At 44.3% G+C, this 24695-nt stretch overlaps 5 protein-coding genes across 8 annotated transcripts in view; 2 read left to right on the top strand and 3 right to left on the bottom strand.

Moving 5' to 3' along the window:
* The window catches only part of LOC6737171, a 58057-nt gene extending 46717 nt beyond the window's left edge, over positions 1-11340 (bottom strand). Inside the window, exons 1-10 of the mRNA XM_039294055.2 lie at positions 10803-11340; positions 8567-8668; positions 8050-8502; positions 7220-7984; positions 6836-7039; positions 5578-6505; positions 4150-4426; positions 3674-4080; positions 3400-3611; positions 1546-1750 (exon numbers count right to left, since the gene is read on the bottom strand). Coding sequence (XP_039149989.1) covers positions 1546-1750; positions 3400-3611; positions 3674-4080; positions 4150-4426; positions 5578-6505; positions 6836-7039; positions 7220-7984; positions 8050-8502; positions 8567-8668; positions 10803-10829 — 3580 coding nt within the window. The 5' untranslated portion in view covers positions 10830-11340. The remainder of the gene's footprint in view (positions 1-1545; positions 1751-3399; positions 3612-3673; positions 4081-4149; positions 4427-5577; positions 6506-6835; positions 7040-7219; positions 7985-8049; positions 8503-8566; positions 8669-10802) is intronic.
* The window catches only part of LOC6737177 (fibrillin-1), a 109070-nt gene that overhangs the window by 51442 nt on the left and 32933 nt on the right, over positions 1-24695 (top strand). The gene's annotated exons all lie outside the window — the stretch shown is intronic.
* LOC120284733 (histidine-rich glycoprotein-like) lies at positions 14986-15477 on the bottom strand. The gene has a single exon (XM_039293279.1). The coding sequence runs from the start codon at positions 15475-15477 to the stop codon at positions 14986-14988; it is 492 nt and encodes a 163-aa protein (XP_039149213.1).
* LOC6737172 (probable medium-chain specific acyl-CoA dehydrogenase, mitochondrial) lies at positions 17106-19322 on the top strand. The gene is made up of 3 exons (XM_002083982.4): positions 17106-17255; positions 17902-18258; positions 18319-19322. Exons 1-3 carry the CDS (start codon positions 17238-17240, stop codon positions 19201-19203), a joined length of 1260 nt encoding a protein of 419 aa, XP_002084018.2. The 5' UTR covers positions 17106-17237; the 3' UTR covers positions 19204-19322.
* LOC27209155 (tonsoku-like protein) lies at positions 19319-24340 on the bottom strand. Of its 3 annotated transcripts, XM_016184645.3 has the most exons (6): positions 23922-24340; positions 23688-23859; positions 21120-23633; positions 20890-21065; positions 19701-20821; positions 19319-19630 (listed from the first exon to the last, which is right to left on the bottom strand). In XM_016184645.3, the coding sequence occupies exons 1-5, from the start codon at positions 24190-24192 to the stop codon at positions 19737-19739; spliced, it is 4218 nt and encodes a 1405-aa protein (XP_016030855.1). In that variant the 5' UTR covers positions 24193-24340; the 3' UTR covers positions 19319-19630; positions 19701-19736. The 3 variants fall into 3 exon arrangements, with proteins under 3 accessions (XP_016030855.1, XP_016030856.1, XP_044778841.1); XM_016184646.3 differs by lacking the exon at positions 19319-19630 and having other exon boundaries at positions 19646-20821; XM_044922906.1 differs by lacking the exons at positions 19319-19630; positions 23922-24340 and having other exon boundaries at positions 19646-20821; positions 23684-23776.

Genomic DNA, 24695 nt, shown 5'->3' on the forward strand with positions numbered 1-24695 from the left:
ATAGAAGTTGAAAAATAAATTGTTTGAAATATTTGCAATAGTTTCTTAACAAGAGAATTTATCATAAATAAAATATGCAGAATTTTCAAATTTTCTTTTGTCAAATTTGCTTCTTGGATTTGGTTGTATGCCTTATTTTGCAACACAATAATATTGCTATTCTTAAAATTTTATTTGGTTTTGTTTGGCATAGAACGAAACAACTAAATATGAACAAATAACGATTTTATTTTGTAAACAGTTTCAATTTGAAACTTCATACATGTTTGTGAATTTCTGAATTTTTGTATTATTTATTTTAGTATTTGTGACGTTTGAGTCAGTTTTAGTTACCTTTTAGAGACCTTTTCCGAAACACACCTTCAATGGATTGAGAAAACAGAACGGAATGCGTGCACACGTATGCAATGACGCATTAGTACGAAATTATAGAACAATTAAATAGGTTTTCAATCAAGAATTGAATCGAAGTTTGTTTTGTTTGGGTTTGTTTTTGCTCAACACGAAATCGAAATTGAAATACGAATCGAAATCATCGAAAATCATCAGAACGAACTAAAGCGATACAAAAAACGCAAATCGAACAAAGGGTAACGGAACGAACACCGTTTGGCACAATGAGAGGACACACTGAACATGACACTGATCTGGGTTGGGATCGAGCTGAAGTACGAGATATATGTTGTTGGTGTGGAGTATCTGTATCTGTTTCTGTAGCTGTATCTTTTTCTGTTTCTGTATGCATCTGTGTGGGTGTGTCGTTGATGTATGAGCGTATGGTGGCGAATGCTCTACAACTGACTAGGTTTCAAAGGAGTTACGATTACGATACGATACGATACGATGCGGGCTACTGCCGGAACAACCCGTTCGAACAACTTATGTTTACGCATCTACAACACAGACACAAGCACAATGTTTGAGTTTGAATCGGATGGGACCTACGAACGAATGTTTCTCAATTCAATGCTTCAATTCAATCTCATTCTCATAATGGTTATCATAATAAATTTAATTCGGGAGAGTTCCCAGAGTCGTTTTTCTTTGGATTTAGATGGCAATTTCCACTGTACAGGTGTTGGATATAGTATATATGGCATGTATGGTATATATAAAGTACTACGGCTTAGCACATGAGATACTTGTATTCTAAATGTTATAGACAACCAAAACGAATAACGGAAGCACGTACTAAACTCAACTCAACGAAAGCATAAGATATAGTTACACTCAAGAAATCATAAACAGGAATGAAGTAAATGAAGGCCTGAGACAGAGTTATATATAGAGATAGATAGAGAGAGAGAGAGAGATAGGATGTGGAAGATATCGGGGGCTTCAAGGAGGATCATTAATACTCAAAAAACATCAACTAACGTAATGGAAATGTAAGTGGATATACTTCGTAATAGTCGTAATGGTAATTGGTAATTGGTAATTGGTAATCGGTAATGGGTAATAATAACTGCTTGGATCACATCGTACAAACAACACAAAAGACCGGCACATAGCTGGCGGATCGGTAATGGATCGGCTTCAACTTACCTGTGATGGAGCATAGCAGACGCAGGGTGGGCGTATTGCCCGAATACTGGTTGATCATACCCTGGCTGTGAGCCTTGGGTGCGGGCATGCTGAGTGTGATGGCCTTGTGGAATTTACGGCGACGCGGCTCGACCGTAACAATTGGGGATACGGCCACGCCGCGACCCAAAAGCTTCGCCGTGAGATCGGGATCGACCGGTTGGGCCTAGAACGAGTGTAACGGATTCGATTGGCACTATAGACAAAAATCGATTTCGATCGGCCACGCTTATACACACAATACACACTGGCATGAGATGAACGGAAAAGTAGTAAACTTAATGAAAATTGACAAACGAAAATATTGTATACGAAATATGCGCTTCTTGTTTGTCGTAAGGCAACGAATAATAAAATAATATGAAATGAGTCTTTTGGGCTAAATGGTGAACATTATCAATTCGATTCGACACATTGGGTTTTAGGTTTTTTGGTTTTTGTACAATGCTTTTAAGATGTTTATGCATATTGTTTTCATGGTTGTTGTTGTATTGAGCAATTGCATGTTTTAGTTAAATTACAGCATAAGTTAACTACAAACGATAACAATGTTCGAGCCCATTTATGTCCCAATAAATTTAGTTATCAAAAAAACTCTGTCTACAACTGAAGGGGCTAGAAAGTAAACTAAGAACTTTATACAATGTACAGAACGAAAAGAAATAATACTATTGAAAATGTTGAAAATTTACAGATATCAGTTAAATGCAAATAAAACGTGCGAAAATTTAAACTCATGAGTGGGGCCATTATAAAATCGTTTTTTGCTTACGGCATGGCTAAAATGTTACAACTTCGTTAGGCACTTCAAACCGGACCCAATTGTAACTCTCTAAGTATTTTCACCTCTTATCTTTTCTTTTTTTTTGAAAAAGCAATTGAATGAAAAGTAATCAAATGAAACGTAATTAAAACATTTTCATTGGCATAAAGTTTTTGTCGAACTAAATTTATTGGGTAGTACTGCATTTCAGAGAACTTGTAAGTATAATCTTATGCATAAGTAGATAATAATCATAAATAATGTATGAGTAGCTAAGAGTAGTTAGCATATAAGTAAATGTATCATAATATTCGATATATGTTTTTCATATGTCTTATCAAGTTGGACAATTTTTTGTTGCTCTTGCTGTTAATAAGCTAGCCGAAAATCTGCGATTTGACAGACTTGGCTTGATCCATGATCAAATTCAATCGCTTCATTTATAATTGTATTATTGTATGTCACTGTTTTGCAAAGCATTCGTGATTAGGATAGCATGAGGATACCGATTCCACAATGGCTCCATTAGCTTAGTGCAGTTAAGTTATTAAAGTGTGTCTCAATATAATCAAACAAAGTGCACATATTTCATACGAGTAATAACATTTGGAAACGTTACCCCCAAAGATCGGTTACAGTGGTTTTAGTTTGGGAAATTGCTACCAATACTACCACTATAATCGAACTTTGGTCAGTTAGATCTACCATAATTCACTACACAGGATTTCGGGCGGGTTAACATAGATGGTTACAGTAACTGGATATAGGAGTACTGGTTATAAATGCTCATTTTCATTTTGGAAAACCTTCTTTGCATTATGTTTTGATATTTTTTCTTTTTGGGAAGTTGAAGATTAAATGCTCGAGTATATATGCTGACCGATAACGTAATTGGTTTGGACTTTTACTATTTTTCCGTTTAAGCGTAGAATATGAATGCCCTGGCTGATTTACCAGATGAGCGAGAAGCGCTTCTTCTTGGGCACATGATTGACGCTTATTTTACGCAATTTCTCAGGCGCGACGCCCTTGCGCGGTTTAAAGAGGTTTACCTGTAAGCCAACTTTGATCTTCTTGGTGAGGGCTCCCTGTGGGAAGACGGCCTGCACCTGTGGCACCACGGTGCTGGACACCATGCCGCCCTCCGGTCCAATGGCATGGACCTCCTGGCGTATGCGCGATACGACGGCGAAGTACTGGGGGAAGTCGTAGGTGACAAAGCGGCAGACATGGTTGCCAGCCTGCTCCTCCAGTTGGGCAATCTCTGTGGCGAACAGTTTGGGTTATAGACCAGGTGGGACTCCAACAAACCCCATTCTCACTCACCCTCTGGTTCAAAGCACTGCTGCAGGACATCGTGTATGATCTCCTCGGAGTTATCGATGGTGTGCTCCCGCCAGGTTTCTCCATTGTCCGATCGCAGTATGATGATCTCGCGCTCCTTGCCACGCAGCGATGCAAAGTGCGGCACCTCCATGACCACTGGCCCAATAAACTTGGTGGAGCAAGGACCCAGTTCCAGGACACGACTGGCCAAAGCCTCGCCCTCCATCAACTGGGGCGGATGCATGGTACGCTGCGGCTTCACATAACGACAGGTTACCCTGGTTGGCTGGCAAGTTGACCTCGAAGGGATGATCATGCGAACGCCACTGTGCCGACAGCCACGCATTGCTCCTCCACGGGCATCCACCAGAAAGGACACCAAGAAGCTCTTCCAGCTTAACTTGCGACTGCAAAGTAATACGAAATTAGTAAGAGCATAATAGCATATCTTAAAAATGAAGAACTTTGAAACTTACCCCACATGCGGTGGCTCATCGTGACCATTGGCAATGTAAACTCCATCAACGGTGGCCTTGGGTGAACTGCCATAGACCTGGGTCTTGTGGGGACTGATAACCTCCTCTCCAATGGTGGGCGGAACTCCAGAGGCATACTCGGCGCTCTGGGTCATCCGGTTGGAGTCCATGCGCTCATCACGGGTCACATCGATGGGCAGCGAGTCGTCGCCTAGGGATTTCATTTCATCAACGGTCAAATAGCGGTATGGTTGATCTGATAGCATATTGTCTTCGCCTAGAGTTTTGATTCGATTTCGATGCGTTTCGAGGGCATTCCGCAGCATTTGCATTTTGTTTAAGCACAAGACAGTCCAATTGGCCATATAGCGTTGTAGTTGTTGTTGATATTATTATTTGTTGTTTTGGTGTCATTGGTTGTTGTTGTTGTTTAAGTGTTGGAATTGTTGGTTATTGGTTGGTATTTGTTGAATTGCAGATGAGAGCGCAGTGCATTGAAAATAGAAGAATGCAAATGAGTTTGATTTTAGTTACAAAATTTCGTTAGTTTTACATGCTTTACTTGGTAATCGGTAGAATAAATATAATATAATATAAGGGTGATATAAAGCTAGCATGACCATTATATAGGAGCATTATACATGGATACGATAATAGTGATGGTATAGATACGACACAGTGGAATACATTTCTCATGCCGCGATTAAAAGCAAATTATATATATTTTGTTCTTTTTACCCCACAGTCTGACATCCAACCGAAAAGTTACTGCGATTCACGGAAAGTATATATATGTTTTCAGTAAATTTTACTTTTGAAAAGTTATATGCTTTGTACTAGGATCTTTTTTAAATAGATTAAAAATCCATTTCCGACAAAAATATAAATCTATTGCCAATCAAAAAAAGGGACATTATAAGGGGTCTGTACTCCTTTTGCCCAATTACAACGTCAAGAAATAGTGTACATTTATACATTTCAGCTCCATATAAAGTGCCATGGGTATGCCAAAGTTTTATAGACAATTTATCAAGCCAATCACGATCCATCCAATTGCAGCCAATTAGTGCACTTGATAACGGCCAGCACTTAAGATATGAATACGAATACGAGTATACAAGTATACGGATACTGATACGGGATTTCCAAGTGGCCCTGGGCACTTACTGGAGACATAGTGCTTGTCGCCCTGGTAGTACGGCAGATAGATTGGCCCGAAGCCGTACTCGTAGCCAGCGTCCAGTTGCCAGTTAGTGTCACCTGACACACACACATGAAAGAGCGGGGATTCACTTAGGACTATCGTAAACTATGTAACTAATGGGTAGTGCTCAGTGTCTGGTGTGCTGGCTGACTAGCTGGGCAGTGATCTTGTGACCTTGTGGCTTATGGTTTACGGGTTAAGTGGATGCTAATGAGTATACGTACCGCCCTCTTCCTCGGAGTCGGACATGAAGGACTCGTGCATGGCCTCGGGAGCCACGACGCGATACTTCTCCTCGGCTTGGGCCGGAGCAGCAGCTGCTTCGTCCTCCTTGGTGATGGTTTTCAACGAGTCCAGGACACTTATGTAGCCCAGTTTGCGGGCAATGTGCAAAGGCGTCTGTCCATTGACCGTCTGGGCATTGGCATTGGCCTTGTGCTCCAGCAGGAGATTCACAATATGACAATGACCCTGCTGGGCGGTCTGATGGAGCGGAGTATAGCCAATCGAGGTGGCCGCATCCACATTGGCTCCATTCTGCAGCAAGAAACGCACCATGTTGGCCTGGCCGAAATGAGAGGCCACATGCAAAGGAGTGTAGCCTGCCTTGGTGGCCATGTCGATATTGGCGCCGTTTTTCTCCAGAATCTCGGCCACATTCACATTATCCTCCTGGGCACACAGATGCATGGGAGTTAGACCATTCTTGGCCGGATGATTGACGGCGGCCTTGTGCTCGATCAGCAGATTGGAGATCTCGGCATGACCCTCCTGGCTGCTCAAATGGAGTGGCGTAAATCCGGCCTTGCTCTCGGCATTGGCCAAAGCGCCATATTCCAATAGAGTAGTAGCTATGTCCATCTGGTTCTTCCTTGCGGCAATATGGAGCGGGGTATGTCCATTCTTGGCCGTGGCATGTGGACTTGCTCCCTTCTCCAGAAGCAACAAGGCAACCTGCTGGTTATTGTAGTGGCAAGCCACATGCAATGGGGTGACACCGTTCTTGCCCTGCGCATCCACATCCGCCTCCTTTTGGAGCAGCAACTGGGCAACCTTAATGTGTCCATATTTGGCCGTCAAGTGAAGTGGAGTGAATCCCTTCTTGGTGGCGGCATCCAAGGCGGCGCCGTTATCAATTAGTACAGCGGCCACCTAATGGAAAGTTACAAAAATTCACATAAATATTTCTCCCTCAGGACTAAATGTTAAAAATCAGATTTCCAAAATTGTTCTCAAAAAATCATAATACCAAAATACATAAAAAAAGAGTTGCAACATTTATTCGAAAACAAAACGGCAAAAAGAAACAACAACACAAGAGTTATAAAACAACTCATAATACCGATTCAAGTACAAAACTCAAAAAGCCATGAGGAAAACTTAAAATCAAATGAAAAACTCCTGATGGCGTATCCAAAACAGTTGCATCAGATAAACGGTGTCGATGTGGTCGGTGATCTTTTTCGCAATCAGATCTTTTACCTCATCCTGGCCCTCCTTGGCTGCGATGTGAAGTGCCGTGTACATGTCCTTGGTGGTTGCGTCCACTTGGGCGCCATGTTGCAGCAGGAGCATCACGATGTCCACATTACCCAGTCGCGAAGCGATGTGCAGCGGTGTCTGTTGCTCGCGGGCACGAGCGTCCACCTGGGCGCCATTGCGCAGCAGGATGCGAATGATGTCGGTCTGGAATTGAATAGGTTGAACCACAAGGAAAGTTATATAACTTCCTAAACAATACATAAAGCTGTATTTAAACACTACATTTCCGAAGGAGTATATTTTAGACCTTTTGCCGGCATGAACTCGTCGTGGGTTGTGTTCTTGGTGAATCGGATTCTCCCCCATTATTCACTCATGACTCACCTGGTTGGCTCTGGCGGCCAGATGGAGTGGCGTTTCACCGCGCACAGTGGGCACATCGGGACTGGCATCATGCTGCAGCAGATAGATGACAATGTTCATGCAGCCCATGAAGGCGGCTACATGTAGCGGAGTAAGTCCACTCTCTGTGGTGGCACTGATGCTGGCACCATGTCGCAAGAGCAACTCCACCACCTTCAAGCGGTTCTTCTTGCAAGCAATGTGCAGTGGAGTGAATCCATTCAAAGCCCTTGCATTGGCATCAGCATTTCGATCCAGTAGAAGCTTAGCCACCCTAACATGACCACAGTGAGCAGCCACATGCAGGGCAGTGAGATAGTCCACTGTCACCTCGTCGACGGGAGCACGATGGTACAAGAGGATGCGGGCGGCATCCACATGCTCACCCTGGGCGGCCATATGGAGGGGTGCCAAACCATTTTTGGTCTTGGCAGAGATTGGAGCTCCTCGTTCGAGTAGCATGTCCACTACTTGCTCATGACCAGAGCGTGCGGCGCAATGGAGCGGAGTAAGTCCGTCCCGGGTCTTTGCCTCGATGTTACCACCTTTCTCCAGAAGCAGGGAAACCATGTTGGTCTTGCCCCACTTTGCAGCCACATGCAGCGGACTAATGTTGTGCTTGGCCGAGTAGTTGACATCGGCGCCCTTCTGGATGAGTAGGTTGGCGATGTTTTGGTTACCATAATGGGAAGCAATGTGCAGCGGGGTGAAGCCCGACTTGGAAGTCACGTCCGGATTATGGTCATTCTGAAGAGCAGGAAGAGAATTAAAGTTAGATACAGTTTGTTGAAATTGAAAAACTCAGTTATTACATCGAGAAGCAGAGTCGCTGCCTTGACGTCGTCCTTTTTGGCGGCAATGTGCAGCGCAGGAAGCCTGACCTTTCCACGAGTATCACTCTCGAGGAGGACAGCAACGACTTTGTCATGACCCTGCTGCATGGCCACCGCCAGTGGGGTGAAGCCATCCTCGGTGGCCAGACTTTGGTTGGCTCCGTTGGACAAAAGGAGACGCACCACCGCATCGTGGTTCTCCTGGGCGGCCATGTAGAGTGGAGTGAATCCATTCTGGGATTGCACATTCACAGAGGCATTGTGCTCCAGCAGTAGCTTCACCACCTCCTCCTGTCCAGCCAATGAGGCGATGTGGAGGGCGGTGTTTCCCTTTTTGGTGGCACTATCCACAATCGCGCCCCTACGAAGGAGTTCCGAGACGACGTGGATGTGGCCATCCTTGGAGGCCAGGTGCAGGGCATTCAAGCCATTCTAAAGAAGAAATCATGGTACTATTAAGAAATTAATCTTTAAATAATATTTCTGTACTGCTTACCGCATTGCTGGTGTTAATGTCAATGTTGTTCTTCAAATGCTCGAGCACGCGCTCCAGATTTCCGGCGCGAGCGGCACGCAGGAAGGAAGTGTTTCCATCGCCCTAGAACATAAAGTTTCATAAGTTCAAATATTTATAGTTTATTGCATAGGTTTCTCAGATCGCTCAAGTAAACTTCCTCTATTAGATTAAGTAATATACCCTATGCAAATGGGTAAATTCAAGGCAGTAAAATATTTCGCTTATTTCGCACAGTTTTTAAATGAGGCAAAGGTCAACCATAAGTAATGACCTGACAGCTTATCAACCGCAATGCAATATATCTTCGCCAAGTTTCCATTGCTCCGGAAAACTTAACATGTACTTTTCGGTTAGTTGCGTGCTAGTTGCGTATTCATCACCTGCTGTGTGGGTGGTTACCAAGAAAAAAGAGGGGGGTTCGAGTTTTTTTCGAACGTTGCTAGGTTGCGCAACTCCAAGTTTGGTGTCCGTTTAGGAGTAGAATAGTTACAAATTGCTATTATAATGCACCTGCTCGCTGCAAGTTCAATTTACAGGGGTCAAGGCGAGGGGTCACCATTTCCAGCTTTTCCGGCATTTGGTGCAGGTGTTCGTGTAATTCGCTCTAATGGCCAACGCCCACCCAACTGAAATGAAAAAACCACCCACCCACTCGCCGGAGCTCAGCTGTCGATGGTGGTTTTTGTTTATGTTTTTCTCTCACCATTCCCTTCACGATTTTCGATATCGAAAATGACGTCATGTCGCGTTTTCAAACTGCAACTGGAAGTCGGCAAATCGGACGAATTTTCGCACTGGAAGTGAGCGAAAAATCGCTGGAGAGTGACCGCAGCTCAGACACCCGGTAGACCCGCTTCCTGAGCATTAACTCCCCTCCACATTCACCCAATCCAATGCACCACCCACCCGCAAAAACCATTCAGCCATCCATCCACCCAACGCCTCATGGCAAACAAGGAAGTGTGTGAAGGATATACACAAGCGGCCGAAAAAGGAAAACTCATTTCACATGCCCTGGGCATACATACGAATTCAAAAGGAACTTGTTTGCCCCGTCTACTTCCTGAAGTCTGTTTGCTCGGCTGCACAGGCAAATATTATCATAAAAATGGTAGATATTTTGCATTTTGTTAGTCATTAAAAGCTATAGTAATTACAGGACATTTATGTGATATACCAATTCTATTATTAGAGAATTACTGGGATTTTGTATTAACAATAGTTTATGTTCACATTACGACCAAATAGGTACTTTTTATAATATTTTTGAGATTATTTTAAGTTTAATAATAGTAAACAAAGAAACATTTATAATATTATTTCTAAATAGTTACTTTTTACGTTTTTTGGTTTCCTCTTTATGAAATGAGGTCATATTGATAAGCAAGGGAGACTTTTTTCTGCCTGTAGGGCGAGGTGATTCCCAGACATGTTCCGAAAGTTCAAAGGTTCTTGGGCTCGGCCTCGCTCCTCCCCGCTGTCGTCATTGTATAACGAGGGGCAAATTGAGTGCTCGACCAAAGGAGTTTCGCCTTGAAGTGCGTTTGCTTTGAACTTGTGTGGCCAAGTTGGTACTTGGCAACAAGCATCAGGCCTAATCGAAGACCAAGTGCCTGTGCTTAGCAGGAGCAACAAACAATCTCTTAATGCAGCCAGATGAAAAAGTGAGTCATGTATTATGGATTTTTCCCCCATCTTGGCCCGAGTGTCGCATGTCATCATTAGGTTTAACCTAAATCTCGATTACCTTACTCTGTTGCCAGCAATACACGCACGCACCACACCCAGTTACGAATAAAAAAGGACAGTGGTGGTGCCACTCACTGAGAGCACCACCATCTGGCTCAAATTGCGATTGGTTAGTACAGTAGTTATTTATGGATCATTAAGGCTAAAATCAGAATTGCCTGCAACGCCCTTTAATTAAATGGGCTATTTTGATGCAGTGAAAAATCAATAAACTTGATTGCCAGCTACGAAAAAGGGTTACTACCCTTAAGTTTCGCACAAAAAGCGGAGTTTTTCCCTTGCAACACCGATAGATAGTGCTTTTTATGGCACTTTTCCCCCAAATCACTGCACTTTTTCAGCCAGACAACGAAAAATCGATAATCCGCAAAATGGACGCCAACATGGCTGCTCCCCAGAATCTCCACAGTGGCCCCGAAAAGTACACCACACGATGTGAAAAACCATGATGAAAATTTCATTTTACCTGTGCTCCTCCATTTTCGGTGACCATTTTTTCACAATTGCCAATGGGAAAATGCCCGTCTTGAATGGATTTCAGCGATTAATTGGTGTAGAGAAATTGTGTAAGCGGCGCGTATGTCGTCACTGCAGATTAGTCATATTTTTTTTTCACGAGGCCTGGAACTTTTCTTCACCGTTAGCAGAGGCGGAAAACTCGCACTACTTGAAGATATTTGCTCGAGACCTTTTCCTCTTCGTTTTCGCTGAATTATTAATGCACTCCTATCGATTTTTCCTTAGACTTTATGTAAGCAATATGTACACGAGTGCATGAGTGTGCGAGAGGGTGTGTTCGTACAGGCGACCGATTCGGTTGTGTGCGTGTCAGTGTCAGTGTATGGGTGTAAATGTCTTTGTGTGTGTATTTGTGTCTGATTGGACTCCTGGCTGCTCTCACACAGTCCCTTCTAGAGTTCACGGTTCTCGAGGAGCAGTTTTCGGTTTTGCTGCCGTTTTCTTCGATGTTCAACTCCAGACTGGATGCGACAAGTCCTGCCCGAGTGGTTGAAACTTCAACTGGCAGGACTTCGAAGGACCTGCGCACTCGGCCGTTCCAATTGGAAGGTCCACCCTTCGAATTCCAAGGGTAGTTTGCCCTCTGGAACCGGGACTTCGAATGGAACTCTCACCGGAAGCAACGAAAAGGGGCAGGACCCACAACCGAACGGTCTTCCCTCCGTGCGACACGTGCCCTTTGTTATTGTTGACGTTTTCATAGACGCTAGCACGTGTTTTAAAGGAAATCGAGACATTTAGGGGTTCATTGTCAGAAAAATTAAAGGTTTTAAATTAATTCATAAACTAAATCTCCTTATACTAGGGTTCATTTTTTGCTTATCCGTGTATTTAGATCTAAATGCAATGTTTTCAGGATATGTAAAGAAGAATTACAAAGACTTCACCATCCCCATTACATTTAAATGTGCTCGAGTTTCTTATAAGAAAACTCTCATATTTCACAACTTCCTTCTTCATACACCCTTACCCCATACTCAAGTCCACTCCAATAAGAATCCCACCCAGCACATACCCACTAGCATTACAAATATTTACGAACATCCTACGCAGGGTGTAACTATAACTATCTTAACCAAACCCACATTAATCTCCCCGTCATTGCGCAATAAAATCCGAGGCATTTAATTTCACCGACTGTTTCAGTTAGCACATTAGACTAATTACCTAAGTACACACAAAAAATGGTCATGGAACAAGTTGGTCCTACCCCTAGATTATCATCTCCCGACTCGGAACTATGTTGACCGAGAGCAAAGAAAGGCTCGGCCGAGTGCACACAATCCACAGTTGGTTGACGGCTGATGGATGATGACTGGATGTTCGGAATGGATGGGTGGGTTTACTTCCAGCTGGGGATTAACTTTTGCGCAGACGCACCTCGCGACTGGATGTTGTTTACTTCCCGTTTCGAAATTCTTCTAATTCGAAAATCACACCCCAAAACCCACCCTCTTTTGTCACCACATTCAAAGGTCGAAAATGCCGATCGAAATGGGTATGCATTCCCGGTCACGTTGTGCCAAGTAAGGCAATGGCAGCAGTGTCATTAATTCGGGTTCTTAGATGGGAAACCCACCCCTTCCGAGGAGGAAGAAACTCCTGCTGCCATACAAATCCACCCCTACGAGCGGTTGCATAAAATTGCATTTCGAATTGCATCGTGACCGGGACAAATTGTGCAGTAAATAAAGGAATGAGTGTGCGTGAATCACGTTGCAGGTAATTAAATGGGCTAAAAGGGTGGCTAACCACCGGCAAGGTGCCAGTCACATTTTGAATTTAATTAAAGAGCTTCCCTCCATCGCTTGGATAAACAATGGCCTCTGTTTGTTTTGCTTTTGACCAGCCGAAGGGGCTTTTCCGTTCGCACTTTAAAAGCCCAAAATCCTTTCGAGTTGTTCCGAGTTGGCTCAAAGCAAATGGCCTTTTCGCATGCTAAATGAACCTTTGGAAATGTTTATACTCTTGCTAAGTCTGCGCCCAGTGTCATTTGTGTATGACTTAATTATTAATTCAATGGGGTCTTCTGCTAGCATGCAATTGATAGGTTTTTAATTACATTTTCTTTTCTGAGTCTATTTTCGATTGCGATATGCCCAAGGGAACAAGTTTCTTGTTTAGATTGAATTTATTGTTAATTTCAAAGAAATTGGGTTATCTTTCAATTGAAATAGACTTCTAACAAGCCAAGTACATTACATATTCATATTTTGGACCAAAAGTCGTATTGTAAACACTACTATTTATAAACATCCGAGATAAAATTGATTTTCACCTTCCAGCCAAAGACTTTAATAATGGTCATTCATCAAATGTTTATGGTATAATTTTAGTAAACACTCTGTACTCTGTAAACATGCAAATTTTAAACAGAACAAGGTTTCTAACTTGAAATTTATATCATCAAATTTGATCTACATAGTATCCATCAGTCGATTCTGTTGCAAAGTGTCTTCAACCTCCCTGTATTTAAGTTAATATTTGTGTTAGCATCGATGTCGCTAGCAATATGATATTTTACTGACCCTCCCCCCGAAGCACCCTAAAAATAAAAAAGGAGCAGGAATGTTTTGGGGCAATGCCTTAAGTAAATTACCACCTAGATGAGCTGATTGCCCATAATTCTGACGACCCAAAAAAACGCAACGCAAATTGAGCACGCCAAAGTCGTCAACATATTGCGGGAAATATTTTGGGGGAATGGGAGCAGAAAATGGTAACATTTCCACCGTGTTCGGTTCACTGCACCCGAGGGACGAAATACGGCGAAAATATTTAAACGGCACACGCACAGAATTATAAAAAAAAAAGATATTTCCCGCACGATTCGCTGGCCAATTTAGCTGTATTTATAGGGCAACCCAAACACAGATGTTTTGTGGGCTTTGTTTTTCTCTCCGTTTTATTTTTCTTTTTTTGGGGAGCTTGTGTCCCCCCTGCATTACATAAATTTAAATTAAAGGTTCCGCCGAAACTTACGCCCAAACTCTGCAGCGATGGGAAGCGTTTCTTCAGCGTCTCCATTTGCCCAGATTACCCCCAGGTATTCAACCTTGTCGGTGGCCAATAGATTGAAATATATACGCGTATATATCTAAATATTGTCTAGAGGGCCTCACGCGGCAGCCGCACCGAGCGATTTGAGTCGTTTTCTGAATTATTTTCGAATGCGCCTCGTCGAACCAGTAGAGAACCAGAGACCCCAGTACAGATAGGAATATAATAGAACCACGAGAACAGAGACCACACATCGCATCGCCCTCTGTGCCAAAGTAAAGAGTGGCGTAAAGAGAACGTTTAGCTAAAACATTTTGGCCAGTTTGGCTATTTATAAAGGTCAAACAAACCGAGAAGATTGTGAGCAAGAGCTTTCTGGCTGATTGGCTGACGTCCTCAGGATGGCCAGCGTCAGAGGAGCCCCAAAGATTTGATGGCCCGGAGACGCGCCAGGCGCCAGCAGGAGTTGTTAATGCCCCCGCAAGGACAACGGAAGCGCACTGCCGATGACTCACTTGGCATTGGACACAGTCGGTCCAAGGATTACTATTGCGTCACTGCTGGGATGGCATGGGATGTGTTACACTTTTGCTCCAAGATTATGGTTGCGATTATGGCCCGAAAAGTTGTGATTCATTGTCACTTGCAAGGATGATTCATATGGGTAAAGCTTAAAGATCTTATCATGGCCAAATTGACCGAGAGTTGACAAGAGGGATACCGTGATTATATGGTAGTTAAGTAACTGGAGAAAGGATGATACATCCCATAGAAAAACTAGAAGTCCTTTGATATCAAATTGAATTGCAAACTTTAGTTACTTTAACCAGTTGATACGTGACCTTAAAATGTACTTCAGCATGTACTTCCTAGAAGATGAAAAAAAGGATATGCCAGGCCTAATTATAACATAACAGATACATGCCCAACATTGGCTGACTTACAGCTTTAATCCTTAATCGTAGGAATATGAAAACTTATTAAAGTCATTTAAACTTTATGGACTGCAACCCACTGCTTAGTCAATTGGGTGTGACCTCTAACTTTGTCCCCTGGAGTTCTGATCACGTGACCATCTGTATTAAAAGGGGACCAACCCATTCCCCAGATCCCAATCCAATGATGTAACCCTAGGAAGGACAACTCACCGCACTCTGGTGTCCTGTGGGGCAGTGCTCGTGCTTGTTGGGATGATGGTGGGTCTGTTGTTTGTGGCTGACGCCACCGTTTGCTCCTTCATGGTGGAAGATCTGCTCGTGCTGATGCTGGAAGTACTCGTAGTGACCAATATGATCCGGATGGTGTTCCGTCGGCGGTGAATGGATCCTCGAGGGCGGGCTGTGGTGCTGTCCCTTGGAGGCGTGGCCGGAGGTGGTGCTATGATGTGCTGACTGCTTCTGCGAATGGCCACCTGCTCCTCCATGATGACCACCGCTGCTGGTATGATGACCATGTCCGTGGGCATGATGGTGATTGTGGGTGGGCGGCGAGGGCATGTTGTGGCCGCTGTGGGGCAGATGCGACGAGTGCTGCACACCCACCTGATGTCCGTGGTGGTGGGGCACATGACCTTGGGACGCCTCCATCAGCGTGGGCTGGATGTGGGTCACAAACTGGGCCATTTTGCCGCAACCTTCAACTAATGCTCCCTTTTTGTTGTGGTTTCTTTGCGGCTTGGGCTTAGGTAACACTTGTTTAAAATTTCACTCCTCTATGAGGCGTTTTTTTTTTTGGTGATGGCGGGGTGGCACTTTTATATGTATCCCAAGAGTGGGAGTGGGTAGCACAAGAAAAACACACACTACGGCTGGTTTGCGGACGAGTTGTGGGCGACGGAGGATTTGGGCTCGGACCGTGGACAACCTTCTCGCAGGAGCAATGTCAAATGACTGACTAGGAGCAGCTATCCCAGTTGGGCCTTAGACGCCACAGGACTCGCCACCCGCCATCGCACCACCCGAACCACTTCGGCTCCAGCTCGGCTGTGCGTTCGTCCTCGTCCTGGCGGAAGAGCTTTAACCGGACCCAGTTTTATGCGCCTGGCCTGGCTGATAAGAGATACCACTCGCTCCAACGGCTGATTACGACTTTGGATGGCTGCGGATGCTGATTTAATGATGTCTTCGTGCCGCGCCACGTAGTGCTCTGTTTTTTATATCTGCCTGTCATCTGTGTCACGGACTTCCAATTCGTTGCGCTGGAGATTTTTGGTCGCTGGGAGGCAGGGCTGCAATCTGTTATTTTTAAAGCAGCCAGAGGAACATGTTCCGTCTATTTGTGTCAAGCGGAAAAGTATGCTCCGATTTTTAAGCACCTACAGGTGTCAGGGAAGTCTAAAGACTAGGGACTATCCTGTTGGTTTTCATATTATTATGTAACATTTTAAATCATGTTCTACGTGATTTGAATATGGACAAGTGGAATAAAAAAGTTAAAGCCAATAAAACCTATAATTGTCTACCATAAGAATTATTTATTGATTGATATTTAAAGACAGTATATTACAAATAAAATTACATTTTATTTTAAACTAACCAAAATTTAGTATTTTACTTTTTAATATGAATTATCCCTGAATGACCTCTGCCAACGAACATTTACAAGCCTAATATACCCGATTGTATTATTTTATACCTATTACCCAGAAGCAATGCGTTACGTTGTGAACTGAAAGCTTTTACCTTACGTAGTTTGCTGAGCACTACGTTGAATCTATGTTTTATTAAGCTTATTTCGTAGGGTATTTCGTGTGGTACATTGATTTCTTAAAAAAGGGGGTGTGTCTCTTCATACACATATGCCTATATACTTGGGAAAACATCAATGAAATAGACAGTTGGTATTTTAAAAATATTTTACAATACAATTTATTTAAGTTTTATACCTCTATATTGAAATAACCATTTTAGGTAATTTTAAATATATTGACAATTCAATAGAAAAAAACATTACATGTGTCGTGTTGAAATATATATATATTAAAAATCTATTTAAGTACGTACACACATTACTTTAATATTAAACCGAGGTAAAAACAACTTCGTGAACTCTTCGAGAAGCTCTGGAAAAGTTCCATCAACAGCGCATACAAATGTCTGCGAAATCTTCCCTTATCTCAACCTCCTGCATATAGCTACATATGCTTCTAGTTCGTTCGTCACCACGATTCTGTAGCTTTTGCGACTGCCAGCGCAACAAAGTCCAATGTCCAAGCGTCGCTGCTATATCGCGATGAACAGATGTACATATGTATGTACATATATAACATCGCTATACCGGCGCATCGGCAACTCGTTTGGATCATTTCGCTGGCAGCCACCGACGAGTTAGCAAGGCGACCTAGTTAAAACTCAGGAAAATACGAAAATAAACCCACATTCAAATGGCGTTCCTCAACAAGGTGAGCATATCAGTTAGTTTACAAAGCAGAGAAAGTGAAAAACACATAGCTGGCAGATATCATATCCAAAGATCCAAAGTTCTATCGCACTAGTGACGACAGCAACTGTTGATCGTACGCGATTTGGGATCGTACATATATATGTACCTACCTACAAACATATATTCAAGTGGGTTCCGTTTCGAAAACAATTTGTTGCTGCGTATCTGTTAGCAATCATCTGTACTTTGCCCCCCCTGTGAAAGTATTATTAGCGGCGTCTAATGGCGGCTTATTGTGCACTCTATTTAAATCGGAATGCGAACTTTATTGGCAGGCATATTCGTTATCTGTTTTATGAAAAAATAGAATGTGATGGTGGGTTATGAACCTCAAACATCCAAAGTCCCTTGTAAATTTAAAAAAAAAAAAACCTATTTCTATGATCATGATGTTGTTGTATTAATTAAATACATACGCAGTTGACCCATTTTATTTGTTGCTTGTCGTTGAGATTACTTCACGGTCAACTTTGTTGTTGATCTGACTATTTGTACATGTTCATTATGTATTCCGATAAACACTTGTTTACCAGTTGACTTTAAATATAAGCAGCAAATCTGTATGAAAATATTGCTAAATATCAGTCCAATATCCGAAAATCCAGCTTGCTGCGCCTGCCCTGCGCCAGTTGGTGTCCCAAAGTCGCGCCTACGCCGCCGTGTCACACGTCTCGCCCAATGGCACCTCCTTCGCACTCACCGAGGATCAGCTGCAGCTGCAGGAACTGGCCCGTAAGTTCACCCGCGAGGAGATCATCCCGGTGGCCGCACAGTACGACAAGAGCGGCGAGTACCCGTGGCCCATCATCAAGAAGGCCTGGGAACTGGGCCTGATGAACAACCACATTCCCGCTGACATTGGTGGCCTGGATCTCGATGTGTTCACCACCTGCTTGTCGGCTGAAGAGCTGGCCTATGGTTGCACTGGCATCATGACCGCCTTGGAGGCTAGTGGTCTGGGCGTAAGTTAAAAGTCATGTCCATTCACGGCAAGATGATCCAAGCAACACGTTCTTTCACAGCAAACTCCTGTGATCCTGTCCGGTAACAAGGAACAGAAGAAAAAGTACCTAGGCCGCCTGCTGGAGGAGCCACTGGTCGCCGCCTATTGTGTTACGGAGCCCGGAGCAGGATCCGATGTGTCCGGCATCAAGACACGCGCCGAGAAGAAGGGCGATGAGTACGTAATCAACGGCCAGAAGATGTGGATCACCAACGGTGGTGTGGCCAACTGGTACTTTGTGCTGGCCCGCACCAATCCGGATCCCAAGTGCCCGCCCAGCAAGGCCTTCACCGGGTTCATTGTGGAGCGCGACAGTCCCGGACTGACGCCCGGCCGCAAGGAGTTGAACATGGGACAGCGCGCCTCCGACACGCGTGGCATCACCTTCGAGGATGTGCGCGTGCCCAAGGAAAATGTGCTGATTGGCGAGGGAGCCGGTTTCAAAATTGCCATGGGCACCTTTGATAAGACGCGTCCACCAGTGGCCGCCGGAGCTGTGGGTTTGGCCCAGCGTTGCTTGGATGAGGCTCTTAAATACGCGCTGGAACGCAAGACCTTTGGCGTGCCCATCGCCTACCACCAGGCTGTGCAGTTCATGCTGGCTGATATGGCCATCGGTGTGGAGACATCCCGTCTGGCGTGGCGTCTCTCCGCCTGGGAAATCGACCAGGGACGTCGCAACAGCTACTATGCCTCCATTGCCAAGTGCCACGCGGCCGATATGGCCAACAAGATTGCCTCCGATGCCGTCCAGATCTTTGGAGGCAACGGCTTCAACAGCGAGTATCCCGTGGAGAAGCTGATGCGTGATGCCAAGATCTACCAGATCTACGAGGGTACTTCTCAGATCCAGCGCCTCATCATTTCCCGAAACATGTACGAGGCTGCCAAGGGTCAAGCCTAAGTCAGTTTTAACTAGGATTCCTCATCTCCATTCACCTCATCAGTCGCCATGTTCATTGTAGACACATTCACAAATCCGATTAATAAAGTACAATAAGTAAATAATTACAAGAAAATTTAGATCATTGAGTGCAATTTATCTGTTGAGGGAAAGGTTGTATTAATGGCACTTGGTAATTTCTAAGGAATTACTTATTTCTCAAGTTTATAAAAGGAATGAAGAAATAAGCAAACAGTCAGTATGTTAGTACGTTTACTAGTTCTTAATATTTCAAGTTTCTCTAATCTTGCCCTCACTTACCCCCAAAAGTATAGAGTCTAGACCATCGCAAATTATTTCGCCAGCTATCATCCATTGATAAGATAAGCCCTGTGGGGGCTGAGTGTTTGTCCTACTTAGGTTCAACGAATCGCTGGTCTGCTATCAACTAAACGATAAGAGGTGTACTTAGATTTGCTATATAATTGTCAAACAATAAAAAATGCTCTGGGACATACAACACAATGAAATGGTTTACACATGATGAGACTACACTATTCCGCATCGCTTCCATCGGCAAGTAGCTTAAGTTGACCTTTGTACCGCCCTCCAATTTTCCGGCTATTCGATGTGGTCAGCATTTTGGCCTTGTCTCCAAACTGCAGCTGCCAAATGGACTGAAGTGTTTCCAAGGCTCCTGGCATGGAGAACACCTGCTCATCAACTGTTAATTCTAAGCGCATGGGCAGCTGCTTTAGTTGTTCGAGTTTTTGCAGACGACTGTCATCCAGAAGATTTGTACAATTAACGGCCAAAAGGCCGCGTAGTTGAGGTAGTTCATCTAATATGTATCCAAGAGTAGTTCCACTTAAATTGCTATTATCACTGATATCCAGCCACTGTAGTTGCTTGGCTTTGGCCAAATGCTGGCTGATATTGTACATATGCGCATCGCACAAGCCGCAGCCAGCGAGCTCCACTCGGACAAATCGTTCGCAGGTACCACCTTCGAAAAGCGTAACCAGGCGCTCACTCAAAGCAAATCCACTGGCATCGTCGAGGGGCCAGCGCATATAACTGAGATTTAATTGCTCCAGCCGGCAACTATTGAGCTGATCCGTCAGCCGACGCACACTCTGCTGGCTAAGTTGATTAAAGCTGATATCAAATCGCGTCAACTTATTGAATCCCAGGTCAAAATCCTGCAGTTCCGTCAGTTCACACTGAGCAATTTGAAGGCATGTCAGAGCTTGACCAGCGGGACTGGTACAATATCTGCTAAGAATCCTTACGCTCGCATTTTCCAATGGATTCTGATTTAAATTTAGCTCCTCCAAGAGCTCAAGTTTGTCCATGCCTTGACCGCATAGCAAAGCTTCCAATCCATGGGATCCAATCGCATTGCATTGCAATCGCAGTGCCTTGAGCTGAAGCAGTGTGGGCAGTGATTTAGCTAGCTGCTGACATCCCTCGTTGCCAATAAAGTTGCATGATAGATCCAAAACGGTGAGACGAGCTTGATGGAGAAGTGCCTTAAATATGGGTTCGGTCTTTTCAGCGCGCATCCACAAGCCTGAGAGCTCCAGCATATTATTGGTTTGCGAACGCTCCAATAGAAGCTTCACCTTGTTATCCACGGCTAAAATGAAATATACATTAGTACTCTAGGAATCAAAGGAAATTACTCTAAAAATAATGTATTCTTACTCTTCTGCATTTGCAGACACATCTCTTCATATCGCTGTGAAAGCGGTGATATTTTCCAATCCAGAATAGTTGCCATTAGCATGTTTTGCTCAAGGGCTACACTAACTGGGTCGTTTTCCTCATAGGCAAAGCCATCGGCTGTCTTGAGTCGCAGGAGAGGTGTTAAACCAGTTAGCCTGCAAAATATCATTGAAATAAACTTGAATAAGACTAACTAACAAACTACAAACTTGTTATAACGCCTTCCGGCTTCCTCAGCAAGCCAACGAATGTTAATATCTTGCAGTTTCTTCCGTTCGATAGGTACTAGTAACAGCTCGTCCTGGATTTTCACTTTAAATGACACAGTTGTGGCTAGAACAGGAGTAGTTTGCACCTTAATGGGTGATGATTTTGCCGGAGAGATGAGCACTTGAATGGTGCTCGTAGTGGAATCAGGTTCAATTGTGCGCACGCTAAACAACGAGGTGGTGCCATCCTGCGAGGATTCACTGCCCAAAGGACTTTCGCTCCGGAACCGACTGAACCCGCTGTCCAATAGAGTGGCTTGATGTTTTTTTCTACTAGAAGTTGCAGAACTGCTATGGTTGCTACTTATGCTGGAGGAGCGAGAGAGGGTTAGTTTACGCATTTGTTTCTGACGCTGCGAGTATTCGTTTTCCGGAGTGGCCTGCAGCAGATCATCTTCCCAGTTTGTCGGCAAGGATAAGGCGGAGTCTTGAAAATTCTCTTTAGAGGTTCGCCTACTTAAATCTCCAGAGTTAATGCGCTTGCGTTTGCGTTCCGGTCCAACATCATCAATTAGCCAGTTATCCGCATCCACCTCATCTTCGCTTAGAAAAGCATTCCGTTTATTCTTGTTCAAAGTGCTGGTGCCTGGAGGATCATCGTTAAGACGGTTGGGTCTTTTTAGCTGGGCCATAACACTTCGGTATTCCTTGCTGGCACTTGGTTGGGTTGAGCTTTTGGGGTTCTTAGCTCCATATTCACTTCCTGAACGGTTGTGACTTAAAGACCTTCTATTGCTCTCGTGAAGAGCCTCTTCTTCGTCCTCTTCCTCTGACAGGCTGCCACGCTCTTCCCTGCTAATTCTTTTTGCATTGGCGTTTGTTAAAGGACGGGCATTCTTATCACTACATATGCCAACCTTGGAAAGCGTTCGTAGTAATCGCTCTCGTAGTTGGGCATATTGTGCTTGTTCGCCATCCACCAGCTGCGCTCCCTGGCGCCACTTGTCTAGTCCAGCAATGCAGGTCTCATTGTAGTCTGTTCGTACAGTGGCATCTGCTCCACGGTCCAGCAGGAGTTCAGCCACATCCAAAAATCCATTGGAGCAAGCGTCGAAAAGTGGAGTAATCCCGTCGCAACTGGTTCCGCCCTTGTCGTTAATGGCAGACGCGGCTCCCTTGTCCAATAGCAACTCCACAATCTCGCGGTAACCATGGTTACATGCCTCGTGCAATGGAAGCCATCCAGCGTGATCTCGCACATTGACCGTGTGTCCCTGGTCGATTAGACGTCTCACCAGTTCCAGATTACCCGATATACACGCCTGATGCAGCTGTGTCTCGCCCTTGTTGTTCTTCTTAATGACAAGGGTTCTGTTACCGCGTGTGGTTCTCTGTGGGCGTGGTTTCTCTGTTTCATCCAGATCACTGGCATCCGAGTCCGTGAGGGTGGCCAGATCGAAATCGTCGTCCCAGTCGGGAGTATTTTGCTGCACGGCAGTCCCTCCGCCGTCCGTATCTTCTTCATCGTCGCCCACGCTATCTTCCTGATCCAAATCAATGCCCTTGGCTGTTGCATCCGCCTCCAGATTTTCAACAAGAACTTGCATGTTATGCTTCAGCATTAGCCGCCTCAGTCTGACCATAGCAATCTTTACCAGCTTGTCAGAGGAGCTCCCAGCCTTATCGGCTTGCCGCAGAGCCTTTTGGTAAACATCGTGAACAGTCCAAAAAGGATGTGACTGCTGCTCGCATATCTCGGCAATTGTGCAGAGCGTGGTGAACGCCTCTGAAGGAGAATCCTGGTTTATTTCAAACTCTTTCCACAGGTACTCCAAGGCCTTGTCAAACTGTCCATTGTCTCGGTATGTCTGATAGAGACTCACATAGATGGGCACCAGGCTTTTGCCACTTTCCTGATTGAGCTCAGCGTTTTCCAACATTTTTTGGTAGTAAGTCAGAGCTTTCTCATAGTTCATCAGATGACAGCAACCGTCGCCGAGTTTCTCGTACAGGCTCTTCAATTTGGCATAGTCTACGGAACTGGTAAGTACCAGTTCATCTAGCGTCTGGCAGACTTTGACTACGATTCTTAGCTGCTTCTCAATATTCACACGATCATTCTCATCCGGCGTGTTTTTCTTGTAAGCCTTGGTGAGTATTTGCTTGGCGCTGGCAAAGTCTCCCGCCTTGACAAGAATCTCTGCCTTCGTGATCAGTGTCTCGCAGATCTTCTTAACCTTGTTTGGCAACCGCTTTGCCACCTCCAAAGCCATATTGCAAAATCGAAGCGCCGCCGTTGCATCGTTCTTTTTGCAAGTGTAGAGCAAGCTCATCGAAATATAGCACAAATGGGTCAGGTCCCACAACTCATGCGTTTTGCTGATCTTAATTGCTTTGTCGATGTACTCAATGGACTCTTGGAAAGCTTCCATGTGCTCCTTAACCACGCCGATGTTTAGGTAGCAGCGAGCTTGCATATCCAACTGCTCCAGCTTCGAAATCTGACCTGAAAGTCTGTCAAATTGTGTTATGCAAGCCTATGTATTCGTCATAATGATGACAACCTACTCTTTGATCAGCAGCAGGCTGCGAAGGAAGTTCTTCTCGGCCAGCTTCAGTTGCTCCATTGATCCGGAAGCGGAACTGTCCGCCAGGCTCTGGCCATGCAGAAGATGTACACGTCCCAAAGTGGCATAGGCTCTCTGCTCCTCCACCTGGTTCTTCAATCGTTTGGCAATCTCTGAAAATGCAGATTTCGAGGATTTACAAGGGTATCCTTTTTTTCAGATACCACCAACTCACTTAGATAATCGTTGATATGATCCTTTGCTGCATCGTAGTCGCACAGCAGCGTGTACATCTCGCCCACCATCCTCTTGGCCTTGGCCGTCTCCAGTTCCTTGCCCATGGAGGCGTATATCTGGGCCTCCTGGACATATTCCCTGACCGCATCGGTGTACTTGCCCTGCTGGTTGTAGAAGTCGCCCAGCTGGTTGCAACTGACTGCCACCTGATCTCGATTGCCATCGCTGCGCGCCTTTTCCTTGCGCTTAAGGTAGCGCTTCTCTTCCATTAAATAGCACCAACAAAAAGGGACAAGGAGAAGAAAAAACAATACAATAAATTTCACAACATTCCAAACATTTTATTTTGCGATCGGCGGGAACTAGCGATGAGCAATCACAATTCGATACTATCGATGCTCGTAGAGATCGATACAGCCATCGATTATTCCTTCGATTCGATGCCCTGAAAACTGAATATGGTCACATTGTCATTTTTGATCAATTTTAATAAATTTAAATGTTTAACCGTTATATGAAGTGCAAATGAATTATATGCTTAATAATTAATAATTTTAAATATAATACTTTTTCAAAAAATTATATATTATCCATTTACTAGCCATCATTAATTAGTAAAACCAAATTAAAAGTAAAAGTCGATTTTACGAAAGCTTTCTACTGCAAATAGGGATATGTACGTATCTTGGAAATGTTGGCGCGAAAGCTTTTTAAAGCGAGAGGTTAAGCGGGCAATTAAAAAACCTATATACACAGAAACGCTGGAACAAAC

The sequence above is a fragment of the Drosophila simulans genome, chromosome 3L, assembly GCF_016746395.2.
Source record: "Drosophila simulans strain w501 chromosome 3L, Prin_Dsim_3.1, whole genome shotgun sequence".
Classification (NCBI taxonomy): Eukaryota; Metazoa; Arthropoda; class Insecta; order Diptera; family Drosophilidae; genus Drosophila; species Drosophila simulans.